General features: G+C 39.5%; 1 protein-coding gene across 7 annotated transcripts in view; it reads right to left on the reverse strand.

Moving 5' to 3' along the window:
- MYO18A (myosin XVIIIA) overlaps window positions 1-19,223 on the reverse strand; it is a 311,527-nt gene that overhangs the window by 12,789 nt on the left and 279,515 nt on the right. For 5 of the 7 annotated variants that reach the window (XM_075854303.1, XM_075854300.1, XM_075854299.1 and 2 more), the window contains 6 exons: window positions 19,065-19,148; window positions 12,970-13,107; window positions 12,613-12,798; window positions 9,584-9,723; window positions 9,405-9,449; window positions 492-614 (listed from right to left, as the gene is read on the reverse strand). In XM_075854303.1, coding sequence (XP_075710418.1) covers window positions 492-614; window positions 9,405-9,449; window positions 9,584-9,723; window positions 12,613-12,798; window positions 12,970-13,107; window positions 19,065-19,148 — 716 coding nt within the window. The remainder of the gene's footprint in view (window positions 1-491; window positions 615-9,404; window positions 9,450-9,583; window positions 9,724-12,612; window positions 12,799-12,969; window positions 13,108-19,064; window positions 19,149-19,223) is intronic. The other 2 variants (XM_075854304.1, XM_075854301.1) reach the window with 1 other exon arrangement.

Below are 19,223 nucleotides of genomic sequence, written 5' to 3' on the forward strand. Positions count from 1 at the left end.
AAACTACTAAACAGAGACACATAAGTAGAATCGATACCTTAATAAGTTGCTGTTAATGTAACAACTTGAAAAATACAAAACTAAAAAACTTAATTTAAAAATAAAAAGAATAAAAGAAAAGTATTGAAGATCTATAAAATAGCGCTAGATTTTCTGTTATTTGCTGACTACAGAGACAATTATAGTCAAAGGTAGAGATTCACTTCAAATTGCCACGGACACTAACAATGGCATCTATAAGTTACACATAGAAGGTTAAGTCAGTGGGCAAGCAGAGTTCCTACTGTGAATGTGATGTACAACGCTTCCTCCGGCCTGCTCAATTGAGCAACCAGGTGGCGCACCCGGATATCCCTCCTCAATCAGCATCAGAAAAAGCTGGCTTCTTTAAAGTGGAAACCAGGTTTAAAAATAATATTTTCTGGATAAAAATCTAATAATAAAAGTAAAATGTAACTTTTAACATCGTAAAATAAATAATGTATACTGACCTAGAGCTTTTTAAACTGCCATCATCTGAGTAGGCTTTGGAAGAACTTTTGTTTTTAGACAGCCAAGACTTTACTCCATCCACTCGTTCTTCAAGTTCCGAATCTGCATCCGAGTCTCCATCACTGCCAGAAAGCAAAACGCCAATTAGTACCACCAAAAAGAATAGTCAGGTACCCAGGAGGATGCTGCATGCCATAAGTTGTTTTACAGGGTTAGTCATAGTATTGTTTTTAAGAGGAGCCTAAAAAGTTGGCAGTAATAAAATTAATATTATTAGGTTTGAAATGTCTACAATAAGTGTGGAAAACAAAAAATTTCTCTCTTAAATAATGTTTTGTATCTTCATTTTTTGGGTTATAGAGATTTACCATTCTGGATTGGATTGAAAGATAGATAATTAAAAATATAACCCAAAGGCCTACATATAAAATTCCTTAGCCCTACAGATCAATATAATGGCCAAGCCTGTAATGTAACTTGGCCTGTCCTAAACTTTATATACAGATTAGTTATATTCTGTGTAACCAAACTAGACACAAAAAGATGCAAGATTTTTTTTTTTCCTTTTGCCTGAGGATATCAGTGCTGATTATCATTTGGACACCTATATCACATATTTTATACTCAATTGTCCAGAAGCAAATTACATTATACATAGGATACTTGTTTATGAAGAGTAAAAACCGGCTGTCTATCAATGGTAAATAAAGCGATTTTGGGCATAAAAAGGTAATGATCACCTTTAAACACCACTTTACATTTATATATTGACATATAGAGTTGGATATAATAACGTTATATATATATATATATATATATATATATATATATATATATAAAATAAGTAAATGTTTGTAAATACATTGTAATACTCATCTTGTAGTGATCTCGAGTACAATAGTACAGAGCTGTCTTCAAAGTTCTGCTAGTTGTCATTGGAAACCGACGACAAGTATACAGATGCCTAACAGTTTACCTAAGCTCTGTTAATTTAGGGGTGATTCGTTTTTATAACATCAGATTACTTTATAGTGCATGGTGTTTAGATTACAGGTCATAGACCGCAAAACATCACAGCAAGCGCTCTACGAACATTGAGCCAGCAAGGAATTCTAGGTGATTTCAGCTCTGAAGCTTGCAAAACTGTGAATGCAGCTTTAAGCTATAATACAGGATGTATTATAACTCAAGATCAGTACAAGATAAGTAATGCAATGTTTTTATTAAGCGTCTCAACTTTTTATGTCATTAATACCAATACCAATTCTACATATACCAATTTGGAAGAACATGCAGCTTACCAATTTAGTAAAAACCTAGTATCTCATGAGGTATTGTAGAATTTGCCATATCCCCATACTACAATAAACCCTTGAGAAAATGAATAGCAAAAAAATGCCTGGCATTGAGTCACCTATGATGAAGGTATCTGTATTTGACTTGCTCTGCTTTGTTACTAAAGTCCATTAGAGTGAAAATAAACTTTGTTTTGCATATTAATAAGTAATAGCATTCCTGAATAAGCATGGTTATGCTGTCAGTAACTTGCTGCATTTAAAACCTATTCAGATCATTATAATAGTCTGGTTCGGGTTTAGCATAAAATGGGAATGCCAATTGCAGTGTGAAGACAGAGTCACTCAGGCATCTGCTTCCAAACCTGAAAGCATCACGGGTAATTTAAGCCGACTCGCCTGTTACAATAATTTAAAATCAATAAATATTTCAGCATTTCTGGCCGGGCATCCGTATTGGAGATGACTAGAGCAGAAGGCTGGGCGGCAGGAAAGACTGTAAGCGAGAGAGGATATTTCAGCCAAGGCAGCGTTACATAATATTTAGTGATGCTACGTAAAGAAAACTAATTTGCAGCACTGAGTGTATTAAAAGGCTGCTGTCACGGCAATGTGTCATCAGCCGAACTCTTCATCCTCACGCTGGCAGCTGGTACTATTCATCAGGGAGATAGCTTTACAGACACGTGAAAAAAATTGTAAACACGAGAGCGTCTGAAATAAAAGACACCTTTTAAAAGATATTCACACCCAGCTACAATGAGGAACTAGTAGTAAACTGTCCAAATGATCTTAGGTACAGTGAGTGCCCTTGCTCAAGAATGGAAACATTTGACAGTAGAGGAAACTTATTTCATTGACATCCGACATTAGGCTTCAGCTACAGAAGGAAGATCGGTGTATAATTCTCAATAGCCAACTACAGGCTTCCATAAACCGCTGCTTCAGGCTGTGGTTAAAGAGAGTAGTGTCCTATTACAAAACGTTACAGATTTTTTGAGGTTGCTATATTAAGGTAAAGCTCAAAATTATAGGAAAGTGTTGAGAATTCGATGAAGGATATAAAAAGGAAGGATTATTCCTAAAAGACGAAGATCTCTCAAGGTGGTCATAGGCATTAGCTACACATCTTAAAGTTTGCTTATTTGTCGGCGGATTCACTGGACATGTTAACATGGAGCAACGATCAGGAACGAGCATTCAAAAGTGTGCTCATTGACGCGATAATTGGCCTGGGTTAATGTGACTGATCGGACAACTTGGAGGAGGGTAAGAATAAAATGGGTCTTATAAGATAGTTGTTGGCAGAACACGTTGTTCCAACTGGGAGAGGAAGGGAAACTGCTGCCAAAGGACCGTGGAAATCCAACATGCCCCAATCCTTGTTTCTTCTCACATATGCAGTCAGGCAAAAGTAGCGCAGATATAAATCTAATCTGTATGGGCAGCTTAATGATCATTGGCTGAACACTTTGCTTGCCAAACTATGATAGAGACTCAGTATACACAGAAGACTGTGCATGAAATGATCATGATCCATTGCACAAGTGCCGAACTACACGTATCAAGCAGGAAGTTCATTTTAATTCTTTCAGACTGTGTGGGAGAAGAGTAGCCATTGTTCTCTACTAAATCACTAATCAGATTGCCCTCTTTAACTTGTGGAGCTACACTTTAAAGAGTATGTACACCTTTGCATCTAAATTCTCATTATTGTCCCAATGCATCTAAAATAAAATAAATAAACTTTGCAAATGGTCTTGATTAAAAATGTCCTTTAGTTTGGATTGGAGTCTACAGTTCTCCATGAGAACAATAGAGAAAAGGACCCCAACAGTTGGTGGGCGCATTAACATCAATACACAAGGAATGCCTACCGGCACCAAAAACCCTGTTTTCCAACTGTAAATTGAATTAAAATACAAATTTTATTAAGCTATTAAAGCAAAGAACAAACGACATAAAGGTTAAAAGAATTCATGTCCGTAGCTGACTGAGATCAACATGGTGCAAATGTAACAAGTGGATGGTGGAAATGCAGTGTGTCAGCGACTGCAGATCGCTGCACCCAACTCCACAGATATAGGGTAGAAAGTCAGCAGGACCATGTGTTAAAATTAAAAGGAAAGCCCCCCCGACATGTTTCGCTACCGATGTAGCGTCTTCAGGGGTATCGGGGCTAATGACAGCGCGCCGCGGATTTCTCAAAACTAAATACATAGCCCAATTGTCTACACGTGTGCCCTCATCGTGGCCACAGCCAACCACAAGCTGAGTAGAGGGACACACCTTCACTGTTGAGACAGGCAGATGAGCCCGCCAATGGTGAGTTCAGCACGAACCACCAATGAAATGTAGTATGCGCGCGCATGCGCAGTAACCAAGATTCCAGTGATAGAACGAAACCAACCACATAGGGTGGATAAGACCTAGGTGCATGCGCGAAAAAGACGGGTATTGATTATGAGTAAACCAAACGCAGTCAACCGACAGCGTATGTCTGCAACACATTTCATTGGTGGTTCGTGCTGAACTCACCATTGGCGGGCTCATCTGCCTGTCTCAACAGTGGAGGTGTGTCCCTCTACTCAGCTTGTGGTTGGTTGGCTGTGGCCACGATGAGGGCACACGTGTAGACAATTCGGCTATGTATTTAGTCTTGAGAAATCCGCGGCGCGCTGTCATTGAAGACGCTACATCGGTAGCGAAACATGTCGGGGGGGGCTTTCCTTTTAATTTTAACACATGGTCCTGCTGACTTTCTACCCTATATCTGTGGAGTTGGGTGCAGTGATCTGCAGTCGCTGACACACTGCATTTCCACCATCCACTTGTTACATTTGCACCATGTTGATCTCAGTCAGCTACGGACATGAATTCTTTTAACCTTTATGTAGTTTGTTCTTTGCTTTAATAACTTAATAAAATTTGTATTTTAATTCAATTTACAGTTGGAAAACAGGGTTTTTGGTGCCGGTAGGCATTCCTTGTTTACAGTTCTCCATGGTAACAGACAACAAACAAACCCTGTGTAGTCTGCTCCTACAACCATACCCACTTCCATCTGTCCCCTACTTCTTGCTAACCTAAAAAATTTATATTAGCAAGAAGCAGATGATGGATGGAAGGGAAAATGATTGCAAAAATCAAACTACGCAGAGTTTATTTGTAGTCAGTCAGTTACCATGGAGACACAATACTGTAGACATTTGTTAATCAAGGCAATTTACCATTTGTCATTGTAGATGCATTGGAACAAACCAAACTTGGTTGCAAAAGTGTAAATACTGTACACTTTAAGGAGAGGTAATATTCAGAGGGCATTACTGACCCACCCCTTCTGTTGTGCTGCGTCCTGATCTAGCAACCTGAGAGACTTGCCAGTTGTTGGTGGCACGATCATGTGTTCCAGAATAAGGTCACAAGAGTTAAAAGGTTATGTAAACTTTTAAAGCCTTTTTATTTTATTTACTAAAACAGTGTATTTTAGTGTTTTGTGCAACCTTGTAATTTATCATTTTTAAAACGTATTTTTACTTTTTCAGATACAGCTTCTATGTATCCTGGATACATAGAAGCATCGTACACTGAAACCAAAATCCGTCAGGTCAGCGGGACTGACAGGTTCGGTGACAGCAGATCCTGAGTGAGTGGTTATCGACCACATCTAAGTACATAACTTAGATGTGATTGATAACAGCTGGATCCTGCGTGACTGACCCGCTGTCACCGAACCCGTCAGTCCGGCTGACCTGACGAACTCAGGTTTTAGCGCACGATACATCTTCTATATATCAAAAATACATAGAAGCTGTATTTGAAAAAGTAAAAATAATTTTTAATAAAAGTAAACTACAAAGTTGCACAATACACTAAAGTACACTGTTTCAGCAAAAGGTTTCAAAGGTTTACATAGCCTACAAGTGATAAATTGTGCCACAACTCTTGATGCAAATGTTGTGGGTTGAAATGAAAATTATCTGACACCAGGGTATGCAGAAATACAAGGCAAGGGCAGATATGAACCATGTATTTGATGTACTTAAGCATTCACTTCAGAATTAAAGAATTCTTTAACATGACTGTTTTTTTTTTTGCCAGAACAAGAAAATAGATCTTATCTCTCTTGCTAAACAGTTCTGTAATGGAATCTGGTTTAACCAATAGCTCATCGCTTAGATAGGAGTTTTACTGTGAAATCTAAAACTCCGCCAACCTTGACAGAGTTTATTTAAGTTAAAAATGTTTGCTTGTTTCTGGAGGTTTATAAAGCTTGCAAAAAAGTGAGCACCTCAATCTCAAAAAACAAGAAAAAAAAAATTCTCGAACTGTTACTTAATAATAATAATAATAACAACAACAATCCTCTGAAGTGAGTGAGTAAAGTGATGGCAGCTAAAGAATTGGGCTTCCTCCTTGGAGATGAATGACAATTTGATGGACCAGGTAAACCGTGTGTTTAAAGTGAGATCTGGGAACCAGGGGCCATAATCACTTCCCATTTGACTTACACCTACACGGGGACCAAGAAAAACATGTAAATCCACTTGACATATGTAGCCCTGCTATAAATTACCGCCTCCTCCCGCCACACAAACATCCGTCACCCACCCCTCCTCTCCTCTCCCCACCCCAGCATACCGCTGATTTGATTTCCGACACTGCTGTGGAGCTTTGCTGAATCCATTCCCTGCATGCTTAAAACAGTTTCTTATGACACTGTCTGAATACAGAACGGCCTCCTGCTCTCATTATCTGTGAAGGGAACAGCAACTGGGGCTGCGCGGAGAGTAAATGGAAATAATTTTTTCCCTGCTTGGCTGGGTAATGGTATAAACAGCACCTCTCCCTCACCCATTAACTCCCTCACGTCTTTTTCCTCCATCCTCTACACTACACCCTCCCCGTCTACCACCACAACGGAGGCAGACGAGACCAGTCTCCCGGGAGAGCGGAAGAATCTTTGCTCAAATTGAAAGCATGTCTGGAAACAGGTACGAGGCATTAGTAGCAATAAGCTATTTATTCGCTAGCATTAGGCGTTTCAGTGTCTAGAGACACAGAGCACAGACCAGGCTCCAGCTTAAGAAATTCTCTATCATAGTCTTCAGACACCAAATTGATGGCAATGCACTTATTACAGGGAATAGGACCCTCACAGTTTCCGTTTCTCCAATATAGTCAAGATTGCATTGTATGAAACCGGGAGAAGCCGGATATTCTAGAAGTTAGTCATCAAAAAGATTACAACTGATGACCAATGAGCGCAAATTCAGAAATGCCAGCTATGGGTGTGTTCACACAAGCTTTAAGTGTACTGCACACCTTTTCTTATCTGTAAAATTCTCAGCTGATAGACTTCTAAATTCATTTTATTAGAAAACACTACAAGTCCAGAAACAAGCTGAATAATATTGTCAGGAGAATTAATCCGATTTCCAGGGGAATAATTGTTCCTCTTGGCCAGTGAGAACGGCTCATACATTTGGCAGCCTGGGCAACTACAACTGTGTTCAATGAGGAAGATTTGAAAAATATTTGGGTCATGGAAATAGTAATTCTGAGCATTTGGTTATTATAATAATGGCCATGGCAAGTTTGACATTCATTTAATGCCCAGGCATTGCTTCTCGACACTGATCATAGCAAGTCATGTTGTAAATGCCTTGCCAGCAATACACAAATCAGAAAATGTCATGTGTGCAAGGGGAGTATGAGTAGGAGTCACATTCTAAACGGTCTCATTCTTGGTTTACTCAGGAGATAAGAAGCAGAGAAGTCAAGAAATTGCTTATCTGCTTATTAAAATAACATGCAAGCTTAGATGAACCAACGCTTGTTTTATGTGTATAATCCACATCACTAAAAGGCCCTTTTATGCGGGCCAAAATAAGTGTTCAAATAAACGCTTTTTCCTGATCATTGTCCTATGTTAACAGGGCAACGATCAGCCGATGAAAAAGAAACCGCTCATTCATTGGATGATCTGATGGTTTATGCGGCCAATAAAATGGTCAATAGTCGGGAGCACATCAGGGAGTTGTGCTACCGACATAATGGAAATGTATGGGGACGAGTGATCGTAGTAACGATCGCTCATCCCCATACATGTCTGGGCATTGCTCCTCGTGTCAACAGCAAATGAGCAGTTCGACAAAATTTGTCTTCCATCTGATGGAAGACAAATCTTGTTTTACGGCACAAATCGGGCAATGTGTAAAAGGACCCTAAGAGTTCAAAATTGCACAGATCCCAGGGATTGTCCTGTCTATTCCCTTCAAAGCATGACACCCAGATAGAATTGTCCTGATCCATTAGAATATCTGCTGATAAAACAAGTTCAAGGGGAATAATCTCCACATTGCAGGATCCCCATTGAGGTAAATGGTATGTTATTTTTACAGGAAACCTTGAACACTGCAGATATAAAAGTTACTTTACCAATTACCTTACTTAGGATTGCCTTTAGGTTCATCATATCATACTATATTATGAAACAGGGTAAAATGCTGAAGTTTCCTGCTATATCTATAACATACAGATCTTGATTTCTTATCAAGTAGTATTTATTTGGTGCAAAAATGGTATAAGGAAAAAACGAAAGAATGATCCAGCGCTTGTTGAAGATGATAAAAAGGAACGGCAGTACCAAGTTTAATTGAATATTTAAAAGTGCAAGTGCAAGGGGAGTGGTAGAAATAGCCTACGTGTTTCGGATGGTACCTCTGTCCTCCGTCCGAAATGCGCAGGCTATTGCTACCACTCCCCTTGCACTTGAACGTTTAAATATTCAATTAAACTTGGAACTGCCGTTCCTTTTAATCATATTCAACAAGCACTGGATCATTCTTTTGTTTTTTCCTGATACTGTGCCGCCACGCAGGATCCGAGCGCTATCTGGATCAAGACAAACAGTGAGTGAGCTGGAGGATTCCACCCTGTTCTTTACCAAAAGGGACGGGCAAAGGCTTCTAACTCTCTCCCCATTGAAATGAACATGAATGCTTGTCTAGGCCGAGTCGAGAGACATAACTCTTCAGCTGACTGTTATTTCATGTGTATGGCCACTTTAAGTTACCGTAATCACTATTTGTCTATGAGATAATAGTGGTCTTATGATTACAGTATCATTCACTGTATTAAACTGCAGTGAAAATACTGGGGAGCAATGCTGAATCTGTCCAAATAGTATCTGCAAACCTCAAATAAAACCTCAGAGAGTCAAAGCACTAATGTAACGTACATAACTGCTACACACAGGGCAACTCAACTACGATCAAACTGTCCCTATGGAAACATTAGTAACTCAGAATGAACTAAACATCTTTGCAATCTACTGAATGAGGACTTGAGATTCAACAAAACAATGTTAATGGTTAAGACACTGTAAAAGGCAAACTGCAAGAAAACCATAGGTTATTCATCCAGATTAAAACTGTATTTGAACATGATAAAGGGTTAAATGGGCATGCACTGTTGTGGGTCAGAAAATAACCATGCAGTTATGACGGGGGCCGAAATCTCCATAGAAAGTTATTTTTAGGGAAGGATTTGATGCTTATGCATGCCGAGATTAAGGAGTAGTTCAATAAGGATGAGGGAACATTTTAATCTCACTTTTTATTCTTGCGTTTATGATACTTGGTCACCATATCCTGTAGACTGAAAACATGGAGATAAAATAAAACATGAAAGCATGTCCAATGAAAAATGAAAAGCAATAATCAATAGTCAAATAACACAATGAGAACTAAAGAATGACAGGAATGCTAAAAGAGACGTGAAAGATTTCTTACCTGTTAATAAGATCTTCATTGTCATCACTTTCCATCTCATCCTCAATGGCAGCTTGAAGATCCCCAATACGTTTAAATGCCAATTTCAGGTCTGACTGCAAACTCTGATTTGCAGCTTCCAAACTCTCTAGATCCATTTCCTGCAGAAGCAGAAGTAAATTTAGATGCCCATAAAGTGTTGGCCATTTTTATTGTTCCAATGCATCTAAAATTGAAGCAACTCCGAAAATAGCTTTGATTAGAAATATCCTACTGTATTGTGTATACAGCTCCTATGCAGACTTGTGTCTCGATAGCTATAGATTACAAGCCTGTGAGTAATCCGATCCTGTAGGCATTTGTTACTCTCCTCCATTTTCCTGACAGAAGGGCACAACCAATGGCAGCAGGATCAGTCTACAAGAGAGACATTGGTCTCCATAGAGATGTAGACTCATAACGGCAAGATATTTTTAATGAGAAACTTGCTTCATTATTAAATTTAATTGGAAAATAGATACGAAGATGTACATGCACTTAAAGAACCGCTTTGGTAACTATTAAAAAAATAAAAATAAAAACCCCACCAGATTATTTATTATATATATATATATATATATAAAATAATTTCCACCGTTTCAAAAGTTTTCCTTCTTGGTGTTGCAATTTCAATGTTGGGGAGTGTGTTTTTGGGTGTATATACACACACACACACACACACACACACACACACACACACACACACACACACACACACACACACACACACACACACACACACACACACACACATATATACATACTCCCCAACATTGAAATTGCAACACCAAGAAGGAAGAGTTTTGGAACTGTGGATATCAAAGATATGTTAATGATTTGTAAATAGTAAAAAAAAAGGAAACAAAACATTCCAAACATCTTGATTTATTCAGTATCGAGAATGAGCGCCACGCACAGAAATACGCCCACTTACACGTCTTGGCATGCTATCAATTAGATTATTAATGGTTGTCTGGGGAATGTTATGCCATGCTGAATGCACTTGGGAACGCAAATTATCAAGATTGGCTGCTGGCAGCTCCCTTTACTATTGCCAACCAATGACGTCCCAGATGTGCTTGATGGGAGACAAGTCAGGAGACGCTGTAGGCCATGGTAGAACGTTTAGGCCATGAAGGATGCTCACAGTAGCACAAGCAACATGTCGCCTTGCGCTGTCCTGTTGAAAATCTGCTTCTGGGACACTTTGGAGAAATGGCCTTACCACTGGTTCCACAACCAAATCAATGTAACGCCGAGCAGTTAGTATACCTGAAATGAAGACTAGATGGGGTCCGGCTACCGTACATTATGCCACCCCACCACATAATCCCGGGAGTGGGACCCGTGTGACGTTCCCTCGCAAAGGCCTTTTCATGGCGTTGCCCATGTGGTCTCTAGAACAATCTCCGACTATCATTGTGTTCGAGACAAAAGTGTGACTCATCGATGAAGAAAATAGACCTCCATTCCAGCCTCCACTGCCGTCTTGCTGTGCACCATGATACCCTTTGAGAGGGGTGACGTGTGGTCAGTGGAACACCTGTAGCCGGACGTCTGGCTCGTAGCCCAATGTCGTGAAAACGCCTTCTGATGGTGTGTCAACATTGATTGCCGCTCTAGGTTTGGAATGTGACGTCCAATTTCACTTGCAGTACAGAATGGATCACTACGCGCCATTCTTCCAACAGTGCTGACATCTCAGCCTAGGCGCGTAGCGATCTGCCGGAATGATGAACCAAGGTCTCTCAGTTCAAGGATTCTGTTCCTCTCAGTTGGCGACAACTGGCGCATCGACGAACAGGAGGCATCGCATAATATACCATACCACTTGATCAGATTTTTGAGTTTTCGTGTGGCTAAAAAAAAAAACTTTGCTTTCAACCTGGCTTTTATGCCTCTCCCAGATGCCACAGATTGGAGCTGGGTGCTTGAAAACATGCAGATCTTAGCGACACCTGCTCCTTCCTCAATTTGCATAACCTTACGGCTTGCTCTTCATGGTATTGCTATTTGAATGTTGAGTAGTGTATGTATATATATATATATATATATATATATATATATATATATATATATATATATATATATACATACACACACATATACATACACACACTACATATATTTATATATAAACCAATGCATGGCTGATAGACTACTGGTTGGTTGGTTGGTTGGTTGTATGAACAAGTACTGGAATATTTCTATTGCTTTTAGGCTGCAAGGTATTAAAGTTATATCCATCACTGTAACACATTATATTGGGTTGTAAACATTCCACAATTGTAAATAGTTTTACTTTCGGTGGTCTGATGATAGATAGTATAAGAATTTGTCTCCTGCCTTTTTGTTTAAAAAAATGAATTTCTCATCAGTGAGATTGTTTTTTACATTTTCTACCCTTCAATCTTCAAAAGTCATAACTGCCAAGCCGCAAGAAAACTTGAAATTAGAAGATGTGGGCACTTCAAAATATTTCAAAGGATCAAACACATCAAGATTTTTACCAGTACAAATAAAATAATTTGTATGAGATTAAAAAAAAGGGTTCTTTTTTTTTCAGAAACCGTTCTACTGTTGTCCATGAACTGTGTGTGAGTGATATTTAAGTGAATGGAGCTGCAGTCCATGGTGACACGATATCTGAGATAACAAAAAAAAAGGACCTTTTTTTTTCCTAATCTTATACAACCCCCTTCAAGCACCTAGAAAGTCAGGGCATATAAAAAAACAAAAACATTGCATTGAGCCATGAGGGTAATATTCAAATGTTTTCTAGCCTAAATAATGTATAATCCAGATAAATAAGTGGTTACGGCCCATGTTGCATTTATAGCGCTTCATCTGCAGTTCACAACCTGCAGATACCTATATTGTCCTACGTAGTCCATTAAGCAGCAGAATTTGTCAATATATGGCCGGTAAAATTGACAGATGACTGCAGACGTTTAAATGGACCAGTGGCGTAGGCATATAATACACTTGTACATAAGAATAGATTTATTTACCAATTCATGTTTTTTACGGCTGGCTTCCGTCTCTTTCTTAGCCAGTTCACCCGTCTCTTCCTTCATATCTCTAATCTGCCGCTGCATTCTTTTATTCTGTTCTTTTTCACGGTTCTCTGCTGCAGCTCGCTGATCCCGCTCCTCAGTCAGCTTCTCTATGTTTTCTTTTAGTCGGGTTACGAGGCTCTGTTGGGTACAAGTATCAGACTTAAAGCTCTATGTACAGGAAACCTGTCTCTAGAATAAGTAATTGCTCTGGAGAGGGGTAATGTATGTGTAAATGGGAACTACAATACCAAAATTTCTATCAAATAAATGAACTTTCATCTACACTGTAAGAACAGGAGCGGCACCCACCTCCATGCGTTTCACTTGGGTCCTCTCAAATTCCAGGCGTGTTTCCAGTTCCCGGATTTTGGCCTCCTGTCTGCTCACCACAGATTTATCCACCATGGACTGCTCCAAGAACTCCAGCTGACTCTGCAAACCTTGTAACTGCACAATAAAACCAGAAGAAAAAATGTAAGATAAAACGCTCTGCCATAATGAGACATTTGCAACCCCCACACCACTATTTAAAGACATATTTGCCAATTTCATAGGATAAACAGGAAGAAATTATATCTAGAACTTGTGACATAAATTGCAGAAATCTATGATGGATGGTAACGGACTACACTTATATATGTCTCAGCAGTCAGACTTTTCAGACTATTCATGAGAAAATGGGGATGACCGTTTGGAGACTTCTGAAAAATAATTTTATCTGAAATCATGGGAATAAGACAAACCTGATGGTAAAAAGATGCTAGAATAAATCAAATAAAAATAGACATTTCTCCTACAGCGGACACTGTATGGGAAATGTAGTATTACAAACTGGCTATTCCTAATGAATGGCTGAACATGTAAGACCACATCACCATTGAGGATTCTCGTCTAAAGTGCAGTTTAAGTTTTTTCACTTTTGACGGCAAAATTACCTCGACAGCCCAATTATAAGTTCATGGGGTCTAACAGGCGCCGTTGGAATCTGTCATACAATGGATTCGGCACAACATTATGGCTTCTGTTATAAATGGAAGTCATAGCGCAGATGTGAACGAAACCTAACACAACACACATGGTCTGGGAGCGCCAGAGGCAGTTGCTGCCACATCAGACCCTGGCAAAGGTCTGTGCTGAGAACAGGTGCGGTCACATATAACTTCCTGACGCTGCCTTGTGTCAGGACCTTGTATGCATCGGGGGGGAAACCTTTGCTGGGGCCTGATTGGGATCTGTGGACAAGAGAAGGCGGTGAGTAAATTATATTTTTTATGTCTAATCTGGGGGGGGGCTGGTTGTTTGAGGGAGTCCGGTAGGGAGGGGGTTATGGGGCCCTGCACGTAATTTGTTTCGTGGCTCTTGGTCTGGGGCTTAACTAGGAAACACTGGGTCCCATAGCAAACTTTTGACTGGGCCCCCTCCCCTCCCCTGGGTGCTACACACAGACCCCTGTAGACTTTGCTATAAAGCCCCCCCCTGTAGACAACGCTATACAGTCCCCTGTAAACAACAGTATACAGCCCCCTGAAAACAGCGCTATAGAACCCCCCTGTAGACCGTGCTTCCCCTTTTAGATCGTGCCATACAGCCTCCTGTGAACAGCAACATATATCACCCCCAAACAAATGAAACAAAAAATTTTCTACTCCCAGTTCCTCATTGGCCCCCCTGTAAACCGTGCTATACAGCCCCCTGTAGACAGCGCTGTACAGTCCCCCTGTAGACCACGCTATACAGCCCCCCTGTAGACAGCCCCCTGTAGACAACGCTATGCAGCCCCGTGTAGACAGCGCTATACAGCCCCCTGCAGACAGCGCTATACAGCCTCCCCTGTAGACAACGCTATACAGCCCCCCTGTAGATAGTGTGCCCCCTTTTAGATCGTGCCATACAGCCCCCCAAACACATAAAACAAAAAACTTTCAAGAGCCGTTTCAAGCCTCCATACTTTCTTCCTCCCGTCATTCTGGTACTGGTTGATCTTAGTTTCAGCTGTCCAAAGAATTCTGTTCCAGAACTGGGCTGACTTCTTTAGATGTTGTTTGGCAAAGTCTAATCTGGCCTTTCTATTTTTGAGGCTGATTAATGGTTTGCACCTTGTGGTGAACCCTCTGTAATTTGCTCTCATGAAGTCTTCTCTTTATGGTAGACTCAGATACTGATACACCTACTTCCAGGAGAGTGTTCTTCACTTGGGTAGATGTTGTGAAGGAGTTTTTCTTCACCATGGAAAGGATTCTGTGATCATCCACCACTGTTGGCTTCTGTGGACGTCCAGGCCTTTTGGAGTTCACGAGATCACCAGTGTGCTCTTTTTTTTCAAGAATGTACCAAACTGTTGACTCCTAACATTTGTGCTATCTCTCTGATGGATTTCTTTTTTTTTTTTTCAACCTAAAGATGGTCTGTTTCACTTGAATTGAGAGCTCCTTTGACCTAATGTTGTTTGTTGACAGCAACAGCTTCCAAATGCAAATGCCGCACCTGGAGTCAACTCCAGACCTTTTACCTGCTTAATTGATGATGGATTAACGAGGGAATAGCCCATGCAGCCCATTAAATAGCTTTTGAGATAATTGTCCAATTACGTTTGGTCCCTTGAAAAAGAGGCAGCTACATATTAAAGAGCTGTAATTCCTAAACCCTTCCTCAAATTAGGATGTGAATACCCTCAAATTAAAGCTGAGAGTCTGCACTTTAAGCCCATATTGATTATATAACTGTGTATTCAATATGTTTTGGTAAACAGCTAAAATGCCAAATCTTGTGTCACTGTTCAAATAATTCTGGACCTAACTGTACATAGCTATATATAATGAAATAGTACAATAATCTTTAGCGCATTTTGCCTTATATGAATACTTTGTCATGTGAATTTTTTTATAGGTGCACACAACTAATACTAAAATACAAGGTTTAGATATCAAGGGATATTGAGAAAGAAAAAAATCTAACATATTGACTCCTTGTTCCTTCAAGCCTCGATTAATCCACCATTGAAGAAGTGTCCTCCACCCCTCCCCCTCTTGCATTGGTATTGACTGGGAATTACTTAATGTGTTTTATTTACTTCGTTTCACTAACACAGATCAACACGGCTCTTAATTACTAAAGATGGATGTATTAAGTGAATGAACAGTATGTGACGAATAGAGGGACGTGAAAAGGTCAAGGAGGTATTTTTACTGAAAGGAAACCAATATTTTCACGACTGAAAAACACTTCTTCTTTAACAAACTGTGTTTTCATCAACTGAATTTCTGTAGTGCTGACCAGGGGGAAAATCTTTGTTCCTGTACAAGTCACTATGGGGTATATCTTTTTCTCTTGTCGTTTGTGTAGAACAACAATCTAAACAATGTAATGTTAACGTCAGCAGGAGATGTGTGTGTTGATCTTGTGGGAAGCAGTGACCTGCTACTCTTATGGGAGTGTTACAGAGAACATGGCTGCGGCTGACATAGCGGAGCGTAAATGTTTACTTATATGACCACTACTACGACTGGAAAAAAACAAATAAAAAAAAAAGTGTTACATACCTCTATGGAAAATACTTTGTTGGCCACAGTTACAGTTTTCTATTTTTTTATGTCATGGATTCACAAAATGAACAAAAGCAATATTTATCAATAAACCCTAAAAATTTAATTATGGAAATGCATAAAAAGCTTTTCCACTAGTAGGTAAGTCTGCAGGAAATTTCAGAATGCATAGCAACTATCCAGGTTATAAGCAGACCATGCCAGCAACTAAAGTGAACAATCCCATAATAAGCTTACATATAAGAGAATAGTTATTTATGCAATCCCCAAATATATCGTTGAGAGCTGCTTCGAAGTAGAGCCTTGATTTTAACACCGCACCCCAAAACCCTCAGGTTTCAACAATGCTTCAGTGGAGTTATATAGCGGTAATGAGCTATGCAAAATATATCTAGGCCAGTGACAACTTATCACCTGAAAGAACAAGCATTAATTTAACTTCTTGGTGAATCGCTTTTTCCGACCGCATCATTTTCCTCCTGGCTCAGCTTAGAGCACTAAATATATGGATGCAATGACCACAACATTCTTTAAATTAATGATGCAAAGTTTAATATATTAACATATAGATTTAGTTTAAGAAAAAAAAAAGCAGGATCAATGTTTTGGGCTTATTGCCGATGATCCCTGTAAGGCTTACCCTGACAATTGAGCGATGAGTTATCATAGATTAGACCATGCTTCATTAATTTCACACGTACAGGTCAATGATACAAATTGCATTGGAGTGATAGTATTTCATTTGGCTCCTGTGATCTCTCTCAATCAACTTCTGCGTTTCTTCTAAATGTCAACTAAAGCTTGTTGACTGCAAATATCTAACAATTAACAGGTCAATTTGGCTGCAAGGTTACATATGCCAATGCCATTAATTGGCTAATGATACCTAGTACAAACCTGCAATAAATGGAAATTAATCCAGATAAATTAGAGGTGAAGATTAATTAATAGTCATTTTTTGTGTGATCACTCAGTATAGAGGAAATACATGACGTGAATGGAAAAATATCGCATAAACCAGGAAAAAAGCAAATAAGCTGCTCACTAATATGGGTTGTAGTTATATTAGATGGTGATTCTCTTATCCAGCGCTTGTGGGCAGTGGCATGGTCAGCGGCATGGTCAGCGCGTATGTGCTCAGCATAGTCCGAGTCGCTATTGTGATCAGAATTGGACTAGTTTACCTGGAAACGAGAATTATTCTCGGCAGGTTCGGCAGCGGAGTCTCTAAAGTTGCTCTCCTCTATAGGTAATAAAAAAGGGTCCCAACCTGGGGGGGCATGTCTCTATGACGTCCATATGCCTTTATAGTATATATGGAAAAGAGGTTCTCCTTATGGTTCTCCCTTTTCAATGAAGGAATAATCAGTGTATTATATCTGTTTTCTACGAACACTTTAATTGTTACGGTCTTATATGGGAAAGAGATGCAAAAAGCCCATGCTGCTATGTGATGACTAGAGTAAAGCATGTATGTGCCGCTCTATAGGACATGACTTGGCTATAGCCAATTTGCCTTCACTCCATGGTGAAGCCTAATAATTGCGTTAATAAAAACGCAGTATGACCTCTGTCTGCTTATACAATCCTGCTATAACTTATGTAGCAATTAAGGTAAAAAGTAGATAAAAGCGCTCTAAAAAGATAAAAAGCTTCCAGTCCCAAGACAATTATGTGTTTCAAGACTGATCAAATTATTAACATTCTCTCAAGACAAATAGTTGTAAGGAATGTAAAATGTGTATACAGTCAGCAGAAGGAAACTTGTACAGCATTTAGTACCGTACATTAAGAGGAACAGTAAAGGAATAAGGAGAAAGCTTTAGAAACGGATAAGAAATAGAGATGTACCGCTGCAATTCTGTGCTCTTCTGATTGACTTTAACCATAGTAAAGCTGGTCATAGGAAAAACAGATCTTTCAGTTAAATTCAATAATTGAGCAAAAATTCGGCCACGTGGGAGAAATGTTTGGAAATTATATGAGTTGGCTTAAGCCTTTCCATCAGTCAGTGAGACCCCTAGTCACCCTAAAGAAAGTCCACACTACTACATTGTTGCGGATACCATAAGGCATGTAAACATGCCCAAACTTCAGGATTTAAAGAGCTGTTCCTTTTGGAAAAAACTAAAATCCTCAGTATATGTATTTAGCTGTTGGATAACAACCCCCATAATGGTTTCCTTCACTCCTAAATGGTAAATCAGCTTAGTTATGCAGTTATATGGGAGGTAGATATGTCGCTATATAACTAGAAAGATTTGGCACTAAAGAGTCTAGGAAAGCTGGATTACGACCACTGTCAGAAATGTTATGACCACCAAAAAAAGAAGCCACCGAGCTTTCATAGAAACCAATATAAATAGAAAACGTAACAAGTTGACAGGGAAATACACTATAGGACTTCTAGTACTAGATTATTATCATTTTTATGTAAAACATTCTATATTTAACCATACTACCATTAACAAATGGTAGGGTTGTCTTGGTCACTGGTGTGCGTGAGAGCCGGCAATCTTAACACCTAATTGTTACGCTTAAAAAATGGCTGCATCCACTAAGCATAAAAGCTGCAACTCAATTTGTTGCGTTGTGTTATTTCCTTAAAGGATTACTCCGGGCAAACGGTCATGTCTAGTGCAGAGCCAGAGGGGGTGGTATATGCCACAGGAATTTTCTTTTTGTTTTCTGAATCCCTGTGTCACCCACTGCCCACTCGTATTTTGCGCTGAGCAGATCACAGTGCAATTATTTTTTCCTGGTGTGTTCCTTTAAGCATCTATATTCATACGCTTAAGATGTAGAATAGCAGACTTTATTTTCTACATGTACATCTGATAAAGTCAGGAAGGCTCATCTTACCTTCTCTTGTAACTCTTGCCTCTCCTTGCTGGCTTCCTCAAGTTGCGTCTGCAGGTCATTGATCTGAGCCAAGTCTCGGGAGGACTATGGGAGAGAATGACAGGGTTCGTTAGGTTGCTCATTGAGAAAAGGATGCCCGCCCCACTAAAAAGCAAGGAA

This window comes from Rhinoderma darwinii, chromosome 2 (genome assembly GCF_050947455.1).
Source record: "Rhinoderma darwinii isolate aRhiDar2 chromosome 2, aRhiDar2.hap1, whole genome shotgun sequence".
Lineage (NCBI taxonomy): Eukaryota > Metazoa > Chordata > Amphibia > Anura > Rhinodermatidae > Rhinoderma > Rhinoderma darwinii.